This window comes from Helianthus annuus, chromosome 3, assembly GCF_002127325.2.
Source record: "Helianthus annuus cultivar XRQ/B chromosome 3, HanXRQr2.0-SUNRISE, whole genome shotgun sequence".
NCBI classification, from domain to species: domain Eukaryota; kingdom Viridiplantae; phylum Streptophyta; class Magnoliopsida; order Asterales; family Asteraceae; genus Helianthus; species Helianthus annuus.
The window spans coordinates 83,895,692-83,908,480 of NC_035435.2; the positions used below are offsets into that span (position 1 = coordinate 83,895,692).

General features: G+C 38.0%; 1 protein-coding gene across 1 annotated transcript; it reads left to right on the plus strand.

Moving 5' to 3' along the window:
* Positions 1–6,187: 6,187 nt before the first annotated feature.
* Positions 6,188–7,285, plus strand: LOC110931364. The gene is made up of 2 exons (XM_022174761.1): positions 6,188–6,361; positions 6,434–7,285. The coding sequence occupies exons 1-2, from the start codon at positions 6,188–6,190 to the stop codon at positions 7,283–7,285; spliced, it is 1,026 nt and encodes a 341-aa protein (XP_022030453.1).
* Positions 7,286–12,789: the final 5,504 nt, after the last annotated feature.

Below are 12,789 nucleotides of genomic sequence, written 5' to 3' on the forward strand. Positions count from 1 at the left end.
TTACAAACTTGGGATCTCCGGCAAGTCAGGTTTTTCTATTCAAAGAAAATATCCACCCAAGCCTGACCAGCCTTGGGTGTCACCGATTCACCATCACTCGGTTTCTTACCTCCTCTCTTCTTTTCATAGAATTCTTTAACCCCTTTGACTTTTCGGTCAATCATCTTACCAAAGATATGTTTTACCTTGGGGTTAAAGACCTTTTCCACATCAAATACCTGTTTGTCAGAATAAAATTGGTTAGAAATTTCAACTTTACCAATTTTCTTCTTATAATTTTCAGCCTGAAGTGATGGAAAATCCTCATCATTCATAGTCAGAACTGATTTTTCATCTTTTAAAATAGCTTCACTTTTTGAAACAACCTGTGGCTCATCTGACTTTGTGGAGTCAGATTCATCGCCAGAAGATAGCTCCTCTGATTTTGACCTATCAGAATCATCGCTAGAGCTTTCAACAGCTTTCTTAACAACCCATTTTTGGTTGTCAGATTTAGCTCTCTTCTTGTAAAACTTGTTTGAACATTCACCAATTTCAAATTTCAAATTTTTGAATAGTTTGGTTCGATCAATTGGTCGTTCAAACTCAACCACTTTCTTTTTGAGTTTACGAGATACTCCCTGTTTTGATTGTATTGCCTTAGAACACTCCCTGGCAATATGTCCAACTTTGTTGCATTGGAAACAGGTTCTCGTATCTTTCTTCTGCTCAGTCATCTTCTTCATTTCATCTTGCTTCTTTGCAAGGAACTCACTGTTTGACTGCCTCCAGAATTCTTTCTTTTCTTCTTCTTCAGCTGATGTACCTGAAACAAATGTCATCTTTGATTTAAAATCTCGAACATATTTTTCATTTTTCTGTTGGAATAAATCCCAATCCTTTCTTTTTGAAATTACAGTTAGGATTTGGTTTCTTGTAAAAACCTGAACCAGAACTGTAACCTTTTTTCTTGTTTAGTCTTTGTTGTACTCTTGAGGTGTATTTTTTAGGTTTTTCATTAAGACATAAATCTTTTACTTCAGAAATATCAATTTCTGTGAGTTTGAAAACCTTGTTTATCAGTTCAGTTTTGACACCTCTTATTGGAAATTCCTCATCAGAATATAATTTGTCAGAATCATTCAAAGTGTAAGCAACTTTAAACGGTTCATCATCCAAATTAGATTTTGATAACAGGAATTCTTTGTCATAGACTATTTTGCCCTGTATTTCTGTTTGACCCGGAGTGTTTGACTCAGACTTTGACTCTGAACTAGACTCCGGCTTTGACTCCTCTGTCTCATCGTTATCTAACACATGATCCACTACTTTCTTCATCAATTGAGACTGTTGATCAGTGTCAGACGATGTATAAACAACATCAATGTTTTCTGGCAAATTGACAGACGACTCCGACTCCCACTGCAAATTTGTTGCCTTTTTGACTCTTTCATCATTTGGATTTCTAGCCAAATATCCATTTTCCAGAGGGGGTGGACACTTGTTGTAACTGACACCTTGTTTCTTACCAGAATTCTTCTTGTTAGTCTTTTTCTTCGTGTCACACATCTTCTCAATCTTCTTCTCAGGAGTCTTTTCGTCAGCAATATTTCCAGCATCTTTTTCTTCAGTTACTCCATCTTCTTCCCATGCCTTCATTCCTTCAATGGTAGGATATATCCTGTCAATGACATAAGAAGTACATGAGTAACTTTTCAATAAACGGTTAACTCTTTCAGTTTCGATTCTTTGAAGCTCAAGTTTCTATTCAAGAGCAGCACATTTCTCGATGTAATTGTTCACAACTTTTTGTTTGATCATGAATGCTCCTTGAAGTGTTTTCATTGCTGTAGCTTGCTCTTCACTAGTGTCATTGTACATGTTCATCGCTTTGTTCAGCACATCATAGGATTCCTTCAATATGTTCATATTGTAAATCAACGAACTGTTTTGTTTTTTCATTGTTTCACAATTTTCACACATCACTGAACACTTTTTCGCAACAGCTTCGTCATCAATCTTAAACTTTGGAACTTCTTTCACCTTTTGTCGAACTACCGGTACTGCTTCATCATCACTACTCACCGGTGTCTTTACCTTTTTCTTTTTCTTCTTTGCTTTCTTATCCTCACTGTCACTTTCAGCCATCATCTTCAGATGTTCTGCCATTCTTCGTGCATAATACTTAGTTCCATCATCATCACTATCTTCTTCAATTCTGGAAACAAAAGCTGAATGAACTTGATCTTGATCAGGAATATAATCATCCCAAGTGAATTTTTCCCAGCTAAACCCCTCGGGTAGCTTTTCGTCATCTTGATCAATCACACATGCTTTAGCATCAGATGAAATATATTTGTTCCAGTTGAATCCCGTTGATGATTTCTGTCCATCTTGATTGACCACACAAGCTCTCTTTCCAGAATCTTCAATCACACTTCTTCCATGTGCAGTTTGTGCCTGATGTTGTTGTTGTTGAGGTGATTGTTGAGCAACTTGATGATAGATGGCCTTTCGATAGTAATCATTGTTGTTGTTGAAAGGATTCTGAGCTCCACTTGCTTCGCGATTTGTACACTCCCTCTTGAAGTGTCCTTTCTCCCTGCAACGAAAACAAGTAACTTTAGATTTATCGAAACCTAAAGGAGAAATGTTAGCATCACGTAAGTCATTCTTCATGTGATCTGCTTAAATTTCTCAGCTCTCTTCAACACACTGGCCAAACACCATTTTATATCCATAAGCTCCATTTCCTCAGCATCAATCTGATCATAATCCTCTTTTGTAAGCATAGGATTCCCGATCTTTCCTGCAACAAAACTGCTGTAAGATTCCAAAAGCATTCCTAACAAAGACATGTGATTTTTAGCAACTTCCTCAGAGTAATCTTGATCATTCTCAAGATTTAAAACAATGTTGCATTGAAGTTTTCTCCCATTCTTTGTTGCTGAAATGTTCGGATCAAATGATGGCAATGATGAGAAACTTGTGTTGCTGCTTGATCCCTTTGATGAACTTCCGGTTGAATTTTTGGCATTGTAAGCAGTTTCTACTTTTGGAGATAAATTTGTGGATTTCTCATTTACCCCTGCTTTGTAGTACAACCCGATGTCTTGTTCACCATCGAAATCCTTCATTCGAATAATCTTTCGTTGCTCCATCTCTTGAGCTTCCAGCTTCTCAATGAATTTACTCAATGTGAGCGTGTTGAATCCTTTCTTGTTTCTAAGCATCATCAGATATGTGCCCCATGTTTCGTGTGGCAACGCATCTGCAAGTTTTTCAATCAACTCTTCATTATCTTTTTTGATGCTTAATCTTCTCATGTTGGCTAAAAGATTGCAATATCTTTCAATAATTTGCTTTGTGCTTTCATTTTTCAACCCTCGAAACAAGTCAAACTCTTTCTTTAGAAGTGATTTCTTGTTCTTGACCATCTCTTGACTACCAACAAACTTTGATCGCAACGCTTTTCAAATTGAATAAGAACTTCCGTTGTGTTGCAACAAGACCATAATGTCTTCCTTCACAGCTTGTTGTAGCAAACTCAGCATCATTTTCTCGTTCTTGTATTTCTTCTTGTCATCGGCACTCATATCTTTGATGGCAATCTCCTCTTCATCGTCGTTTAACGGTCGAATATACTTTGTCTCGACACATTCCCAAGCGTCTAGGTAATTAGCTTGTACCCAGTTTTCGAAACGACCTTCCCAACCCTTATATTCTTCAATGTTCATGAGTTTGGGCGGTTTCTGCATAGTACCCGTTTCGTTTTCCAACATTGTGTTCTGCGCAATACTCATCGGTGTAACTGGAGTAGCAAATGCGTTGTAGAATTCCTCGTCCATTTTTTCGGATTTTCACAAATTTATCACCTTGTAAAAAATAATACCTGCAAACAATCAAACAAAATGATCAGTTTAAATGGATTGAATATGTGAAATGTGTGTGACGATTGAATCGATCTAGGACTCGTGTCGAAGACTCGCAGACTGACTGAACTCCAAATCGTGCAAACTGAGTGAATGGGCCGATAGAAATTGACTCAATTGGGCCGAACTCGACTTTATATATATCTGACACAAATCCAAGTCACATGGGCCGACGAAATGAACCTATAACAAAAATTAATGACTGTTGTCTTTGATTAGGCCGCTTAATCTCGATCACGTGGGCTGACAACTTGATTTGTAATTGGGCCTCTAAATCCACTGAACCAACAATTAAATGTTCAACAAAATCATTATCATACAAACAATCTCATTGGGCCGTTCATTAAAGTAGGCTGATTGGGCCGCAACAATTTCAAAGTGAATCAAACAAACTTTTACTCGATTAGCCGACAACAGTAAAGTTCAATTAAAACTAATTGCACTGATACTCACTAACTTGTAAAATGATTAGGCCGATTATTAACATCATTCTGATTGGGCCGCCTTTAATTCAAAACATGTGATAGGGCCGCTCATGTTTAACAACTTTTAACAATGATTGGGCCTCTAAAACACTGAACCGACAACTATGATTGGGCCGTTCATAAAGTATGAGGTGGACAAATTGATCGGATCTAATTGGGCCGCATAATCCATTAGTCCGACAATAATGATTGGGCCTTTAAACCTGTAAATCTGATTGGGCCTTTAACATTCATTTATCCGACAACTCTACAATGTGATTGGGCCGCTGTTAATATATGGGTGAGATGGGCTGTCAATTTAATGTCAACAGTTTTAATAGAACCTCAAACTGTGATTGGACCGATACTCTTTAAATTGATTGATTGGGTCTATACAATTCACATGTCCGACATAGACTTGATTTAATTCACTAATCAATAAAAGTGGCCGACACACTTATATCCATCACATGCAAATAGGTATAATCAAACCATTTTTGCCGACAATTTTAATTGTTCAAATAGCCTGATTGGGTCGATTAAATGTCTTGGGTCGCAAAACAATGACAGGTCAAGCGTTAGGAGCGGAATCACATATGATTTACAAGCGGAATCACAAAGTAGTCCTGTTGGAGCGGAATCAAAATGTAATTTGGAGCGGGATCATGATACGAGCGGAATCAACACATTATTTTCGAGCGGAACCTCAATTCGAGCGGAATTAACCTGAAGTTTCGAGCGAAATCAACTATTTTTCGAGCGGAACCTCAATTCGAGCGAAATTAAACCTTATTTTCGAGCGGAATCAGGCAAAAAACATGATTTCAAGCGAAATCAGACCCAAAATGTTGCTGACGTCATCTTTACTCGTTGCATTTGAAGCGGAATCATGAAAAATTACACGTTTTAGGTCGATTTTAAAGCTGAAACTTTCAAGGATTGATTAAAACATGTTTACGCACAATATATGTGAAATTCGGCCGATTTTAACTGTGAAAAGTGTTAAATTTTGAAAAAGAATGGTGTAGAAACAGAAATCGTGATGAAAACAGGCTGTTTTGGAAAGATCTCTTCCTCCTGAGCTCTGATACCACTTGTAGGATCGGTTTCGGACCCGAACGAGTCGTTCAGAAGAGTTCTTATCTATACGAGAGGCGGAAACAAACGTATAGACTTGAAAACAGCTTGATTCACACTTTAACCTTCTTGTATATTGATTTGACAGAGAAAACGGTTACAAGAATATACCGGTAGCACTTCGATACTAAATTCTGATTCCCCACGAAATGACACTACCACTACCCTATTTATAGTAGTTCTGATTCCCCACGAAATGACATTTTCTGATTCCCCACGAAATGACACTTTCTGATTTCCCACGAAAGTGCAACTTTCTGATATCCCACGAAAGTGCAATGTTCATTTCGTGGTAAATCATTATTTCGTGGTAAATCAATATTTCGTGGTCTAATCTAAACAAATCTATACAAGACTCGATACAAGACGAAGACGACAGACAGATGCACCAACAATAAGGCTACGACAAGTGCACATAAGAAGCTTCATGGATCAATGAGAGATCATTACAGTAAGATTGCTTCATATCTGCATGCATTAAGGAAAGCAAATCCAACATAAACTTTCAAGTTGGAAACTGCTCCACCAGGTTTCATTAATCTAGATCCAGAGGCCACATGTGAAGCATTCTTCAGACTGTTTGTATGTTATGATGGTCTTAAAAAAGGGTTTCTAGCTGGATGCAGGAAGGTGTTGTGCTTAGATGGGTGTTTTCTAAAGACCTTCCTTGGAGGAATGTTGTTAACTACTGTTAGGAGGGATGCTAATGAGCAAATGTATCCTTTGGCTTGGGCAGTTGTTGAAGGAGAAAACAATGACAGTTGGGAATGGTTCATACATGAGCTAATGCATTGTTTGGAAGTAACTGATGGTGGGGCTTCATGGACATTCATTTCTGACCAGCAAAAGGTTGTTACTCAATTCTGTCTTCCTAAATCAGTTGTTTAGTTATTCATTACTTATGTTTAATTGGTTTGGCAGGGTCTATTAAATGTTGTTTCATGTATTTGGCCCTATGCAGAGCATAGAAACTGTGCAAGGCACATCTATGCAAATTGGCACAAAACATTCAAAGATGAGGAGCTAAAAGAGTTGTATTGGAAATCAACCAGGGCTTACTCTGAAGGTGACTATCTACAAGCAATTGAAGACATGAAATCAATCAATCCTGATGCAGTAGAGGCCTTACTGAAGCAGAATCCCAAGTGGTTTAACAAGTGCTATTTGGACACCCACACCAAGTGTGATGTAATAGTAAACAACATGGCAGAAACCTTTAATGGTTTTATCATTAATGCAAGGTCAAAACACATAATACATATGTTAGAGGATATAAGGATTCAGGTCATGAGTAGGTTAGTGACAAAAAGGACAGAAATGGCTGCCAAAGATGTTATCATATGCCCTAAAATCCAGGAAAAACTTGAATTTTCAAAAGGTTCTTCTTATAGATGTGAGGTGTATCCCTCATCATATCAAGTTTTTCAAGTAAGGGATTTTGATGATGTCTCTGTGGATCTGGAAAACAGAACCTGCACATGTAGAAAATGGGATTTAAGGGGATATCCTTGTAAACATGTATGTGCTGTTGCTGGTTTTCTACATAAGAGTCCTGAAGACTATGTTGATGTGTGTTATCACAAAGATACATACATGAAGGCTTATGAGGTCTCAATACCTCCATTGCCTAGTGAAAGGTATTGGACCAAGATCCATCAGCCAATGGATCCACCACCAATCAAATCTGCTCCTGGTAGGCCCAAGAAGAATAGGAAGAGGGATCCTTATGAAGATCCAAAAAGCCAGGGAAACTCACAAAGCATGGGGTTATAATGAACTGTAGTATCTGTGGGGCTAGAGGACACAACAAAAGAAAGTGCACTGAGAAGGGGAAAACAACTAAAGGTAAATTTTATTAAGTTTAAGTTTATTGGTTAATTAATTACCTGGCTTAAAGTTTGTATCTCCGGGTGGTTCTGCTCCAAAGAGACAGAAGAAGAGTAGCCAGAAATCAACTCAAAAGGGAACCCAACAGTCTACTCAAGAGGCAACCCAACAGTCCACTCAAGAGGCAACTCAGAAACCTACTCAAAAGGGAACCAACAAGTCAAGTTAAAAGGGAAAGAGAAAGACCAAAGAGAGGGGCAACAAGGAAGGCTGAAGTTATGTAGAATATATGTGATCTTTTGTGTTTGTGACAATGTTATGTATGACTTATTTACTCTAATATTTTGTCTAAAACCACATTCTAGTAATGTGGGACAAATTAATTAGTCAATGTATGACTTTTCAGTGTTTTTTGACTTTTTCTGTGTTGTTTGACTTTTGTTGATTGACTTTTTCTATGTTGTTTGACAATTGTTGTTTGACTTTTCTGAGTCACACATTGGTGTACATATTCCATTATGGTCTATGTTGTTTGACAATTGTTGTTTGACTTTTTTGAGTCACACATTGTTTCTACAAGTGCATTTACTGTTTGGTACAAACTTTGGCCAATTTTGATTCAACTTACAGTTTGACAACAGTTTGGTTTAGTGATTCTGCTGTTTCTGCAAGTGCAGTTGCACTTTGGTTCAAACTTTGGTCAATTTTGCACCTATTTACAGTTTGACAGCAGTTTAGTTTGGTTCAAACTTTGTCCAATTTTGCACCAAGTTACAATTTGACTGCAAATTGGTCAAACTTTTTTGGTTCAAACTTTGGCCAATTTTGCTTTACACAGTTTGTCAATTTTGGTTCAAACTTTGGCCATTTTGGCTTCAAATGCAGTTTGAGTCAGTTGCAAGTATGGTCAATTATGTACATAAGTTAGATGTCCAGTTGAGTCAAAGTAACAAAAGCATAACTTAGATGTCCAGTTGCAAATTCCATTTCATAACAAGTGGGCACAAATGGTTACAAACACTAAATAGACAACAGTCACTAAATACTAATTCCACAAATACAACAATATTGCAATTGCAATTAAAAAGGTTAGCACATATGGTTTCTTCGACTTCGTCTTTGTGTCAAATCTCATTGCTTTCAAGTTCTTGTTCTCTTCTATTAATAACATATTGTGTAATTCAAGGTTCTTTATCTTTAGGTCTTTAAACGTCACTGGAGTTGAGGTGCCGTATAAACGTTCAACGAACATGTTATCAACATCTTCTTTCCACAAGAAGAATTTGCAATCCCCTCTCTACAAAACACAACAACTGTAAGGAAATTGCAATGGACTATCTACAAAACACCATATTGAACTGCAAATTGAACTTACAGGCCAATGAGAACAGCCGTAAAATTCTTCACCATGTCTTTCACTTTTAAGTCCAGCTACTCGAAGAACTGCAACAATGTCGTGATGACAGTACACATTTCCATCCAAATCGACCTTGAAGAGTTTAGGTTTTCGGATTAGACCAGAGGTAGAAGACGAGGACATGTTGACTCAATGTTTCAAGGGGCAATTAGGGCAAGAACGGCTATGGGGAGGAATTACGGCAAGAACGACGATGGGGATTAGTTGTGTGTGATTGATCTTCCTCTGCAATTTGGGAGAATATGAGTTTGCTTTGAAATTAGGGTTAAAGTGATGTTACAAAGATGATATAACAAGGCTCTGTCCACGTATGCTTCCAACTCATCATCTGCATGCCACATAAGCTTAAAAAACTAACTCAATTAGTGTTTTTATAATGAAAGGGTTAAAGTGACACCAAGTTATCGAGTAGAGGGTGGTGGGAGCCAATTTGAAAGTTGGGAGTGGTATTGGCCAATTTTGCATAGTTTAGGGTGATACTGTTAGATATTATGTCCGGTTCGATAAGTCAACGCTGCCGACCGGGTCTTGACCCGTAAGAGTTACACCTTGGGCAACGAACTAAAAATCCACTTAACCCATTTAACTGGTAATTACGAACAACATACGAGACTGATCATAATTATATTTATGATCATAAGCGGGTATTAACTGAGAGACAGGTACATGGACCGGGTGACACGGGTATTCTCACCCATTGCCACTTGTCGCGCACCAAACCTTTGGCCAATTACAACACATGCAATTTTGCATGAGTGCCACTTGGCTTATATGCAAGAAGGTCCATGTCTTTAAATTGTGGGTCTTGCATTTTGGAGTAGAAGATATGAACAAAAATTAGTTGTTGCAACACAAAATGCCCTCAACAACACCCACAATATAACCGGCCACCGAGCCAGCAGCGGGTCGCCGTCCCCGTCTCGCTGCCGCCGTCGCCGCCCCGTCTCCGCCAATGCCAGCCGATGCCAGCCGCCACCTGCCGACGCTGCTGTCGCCGGCTACCGCCGTTGCTTACCGCAGTTGGCCGCCGCTTGGCGCCGCCCCCCTTCGTCGCGTTTCATTGGTTCGTTTACTAGCACTTGTTCGTTGAACCTCGGTGTCTCGACCGGTTAGTCATTAACCGAGGTATATCTTTCTCATCGGTAGTTAAATATTTTTTACTGTGCTCGTATTTGCATGTAACCGGATCCTGTCGGGTTTCGTTTTGTTGATCATTATTCTATATTTCCGCTCTGTTTTATTAATTAACTCGTTTAATTAATTAACTATTATTTATTGAACCATTTTTTTTATAAATAAAATTTTTGACCGATCACCACGGAAACCCAACAGTGGTATCAGAGCCTTCGTTACAACATACGAGTCGGTACCAGTCCTTTTAACCCGAATTAGAACACAAACTTTATTTATTTAAATTTTTTGATCTAAGTAATTTTATGGGCACTTTTATTTTGGTCAATATTTTATTTGTTTTGCTTGACCAAAACATTGCCCGATTTATTTTGTGATTGTTGTGCGATGTGTAAATCCGGCCTGACCTTATTTTTGTAGTTGTATATTTTATTCGGTATTGTAATTATTAATTTTGGCCACCCAGATGTTCAAAGTTGTAAGATTAGTTTATGGTTTTGGCCCGTCTTGTGGTTCAAAGTTGTAATAGATAGGCCTTTTGTCTTTGTTGTATTTACTTGTTTAATATTGTTGATACGAAGACCCGAAGCAAACCCGAAGCAAAACCGAATGCCAAGAGGAGTCTTGGAGTTAGTGGGAGTTTCTCAAGACAACAAGATGCACTCAAGTCCATCCTTGTGGTTGTTTGTGTGTTGTGACCCCGTGACCCGTTTGATCTTGCTATTAGGCTCTTGCAAGATCGAACAATTTTGGCCATATGGATTTACATATTTATCTTGCTATTGTGGTTGCTTTTATCTTATAAATCGTTATAACGTAACCAACCTAAATACCAACATGATTTTAAAAGGAGTTTTAAAATATTAAAAACGATCACATTAAAACAAGTTCTAAATTGTTTTTACAACTTGTTAAAGTTTTTGTTATAAAACAAAGGTTGTTTTTGAAACAAATAATAACCAATTAAGTTTTGCAAATTAAACTAGTTTTTATTTTCCAAAACTATTAACTTAATAGTTTCTATTAACTTAAAATTGGTTATTCCAAGTCGCGACAAACTTAGTTTTATAGGTTATCTAAAACTAATTGTCCCGAGAGGTGAAAGGGTCCTTTTGGTTATGTCGCAAATTTAATATCTAAATTAAAACCGACTATAATGGCCCTATTTGGTAAAAATTAAAATCAATAATCTATGCCATCCTACTACTAGTAACACTTGGGGCATAATGCGAACCATCAGTGTTGGAGCCACAGCACGATACTTGGTGTCTAGTTTATCCTTCCAAGGTGCAAGGGCTTCGTCGACACATCTGACCCTTCCACATGTGACCGTTTTAGGACGACTTTTACTTTTCTTCTCGTGTTACGTGCCCCAACTGTCTCGAGAACAAAAGTGGCATAGATGAGGCCAAACGTATCAATGCAAGGACAACAGGTTATCCTCGCAGCCTCATAAACCTCGGGAGCTGTGCTTTTCTCATAATTGACAATCGTTGTCAGTCCGCTTGAACCTCTTGCTAATGTTGCGTGCCCCATCCGCCTTTGGAAAGAGCTTCTAACCGGATTCTCATTCCTTATCGTCTCACCTCACGAAATAAGGAGATATACATCGAAAATAGTAATTAAAATCACCTTGCTTACATAACAGATGTCTAATGAAAACAACTCCTTCATTTTCAAGTCTATACTTGAAAAAGGAAAAGAAATAATTTTTTTTGAATAACACCAACCTTCTCGAATGGCACCGCAATCTGAGAATAGTTCTCAAGATGGAGGAAAAGCTATATATCTTAGATGGCCCAGTCCCTACCGAGCCTGAAAGTAATTCTACTACTGCTCGCAAGGCACTGGAGAAACATAACGAGGATGCCGTTGAGGTAGCTTGCCTTATGAAAGTCACCATGTCTCCTGATACTCAGAAGAACATGGAAGATATGGATGCTTATGACATGATCCAGCAATTGAAAGGCATGTTCCATAAAACAATCTTGACAAGAGCGATATGACACCATGAAACAACTCATAAGCTGTAAAATGCTGGAAGGATCATGTATCAGTACTCATGTGCTAAAGATGGAAGGATACATTGACCAAATGAACAAACTTGGTTAATCCACAAAACCAACCAAGTTCTAATGGTTTAGTGGTGTTAAGAAGCCCAATAACAAGAAAAGGAAACATAAGAGCAAAGGCAAGAGAAAAGTCGTTGTTGCTGCCAGAAATGCCACCAACAACAAACATGTTGCAAAACCACACCCTCCTAGGAGCGTTAGTGCTTTGAATGCAACCAAATGGGGCCTTTGAAAGGAAATTGCCCACAGTATCTAGCCAAACTGAATATGAACAAGACCAATAACATTGGCACTTCTTCCGATATTCTCATTTATGTTATCGAACTTTTCACTGTTTCTAGCAACACATGGGTATTTGATACCGGATGTGGTTACCACATCATTAGTGTCTTGTAAGAGCATGAAAAGTGGAAGAAACTGAAGTAAGGCCACATGGAACTCATAGTTGGTAATGAGAGTTCCAGTTCTGACAACTAGAACATTTGTTTTTCATGTTCCCCTAGCCTTGTAGTTACTTTAAATATCTGTTTATATGCATCTGGTTTGACCAGAAACATTATTTCAGTTTCTTCACTGTTTGAACAAGGATTCAATTCAAGTACTTTTAAATGGTTCTTCTATTATAGCCTACTTGAATGATGTCTTTATTTTGAGGCTAAACCTCGAAATGGTATTTATGAGATTGATGTTCAAACAAGTAGTAACATATATCATCTTTATAAGCGTAACAAAGCTGGCATAAATGAAACATATTTATGGCATTGCAGACTTGGCCACATTAGTAAGGCACGCATAAAATGGCTCCAGTCCAAGGGGATTCTAGAATCCAC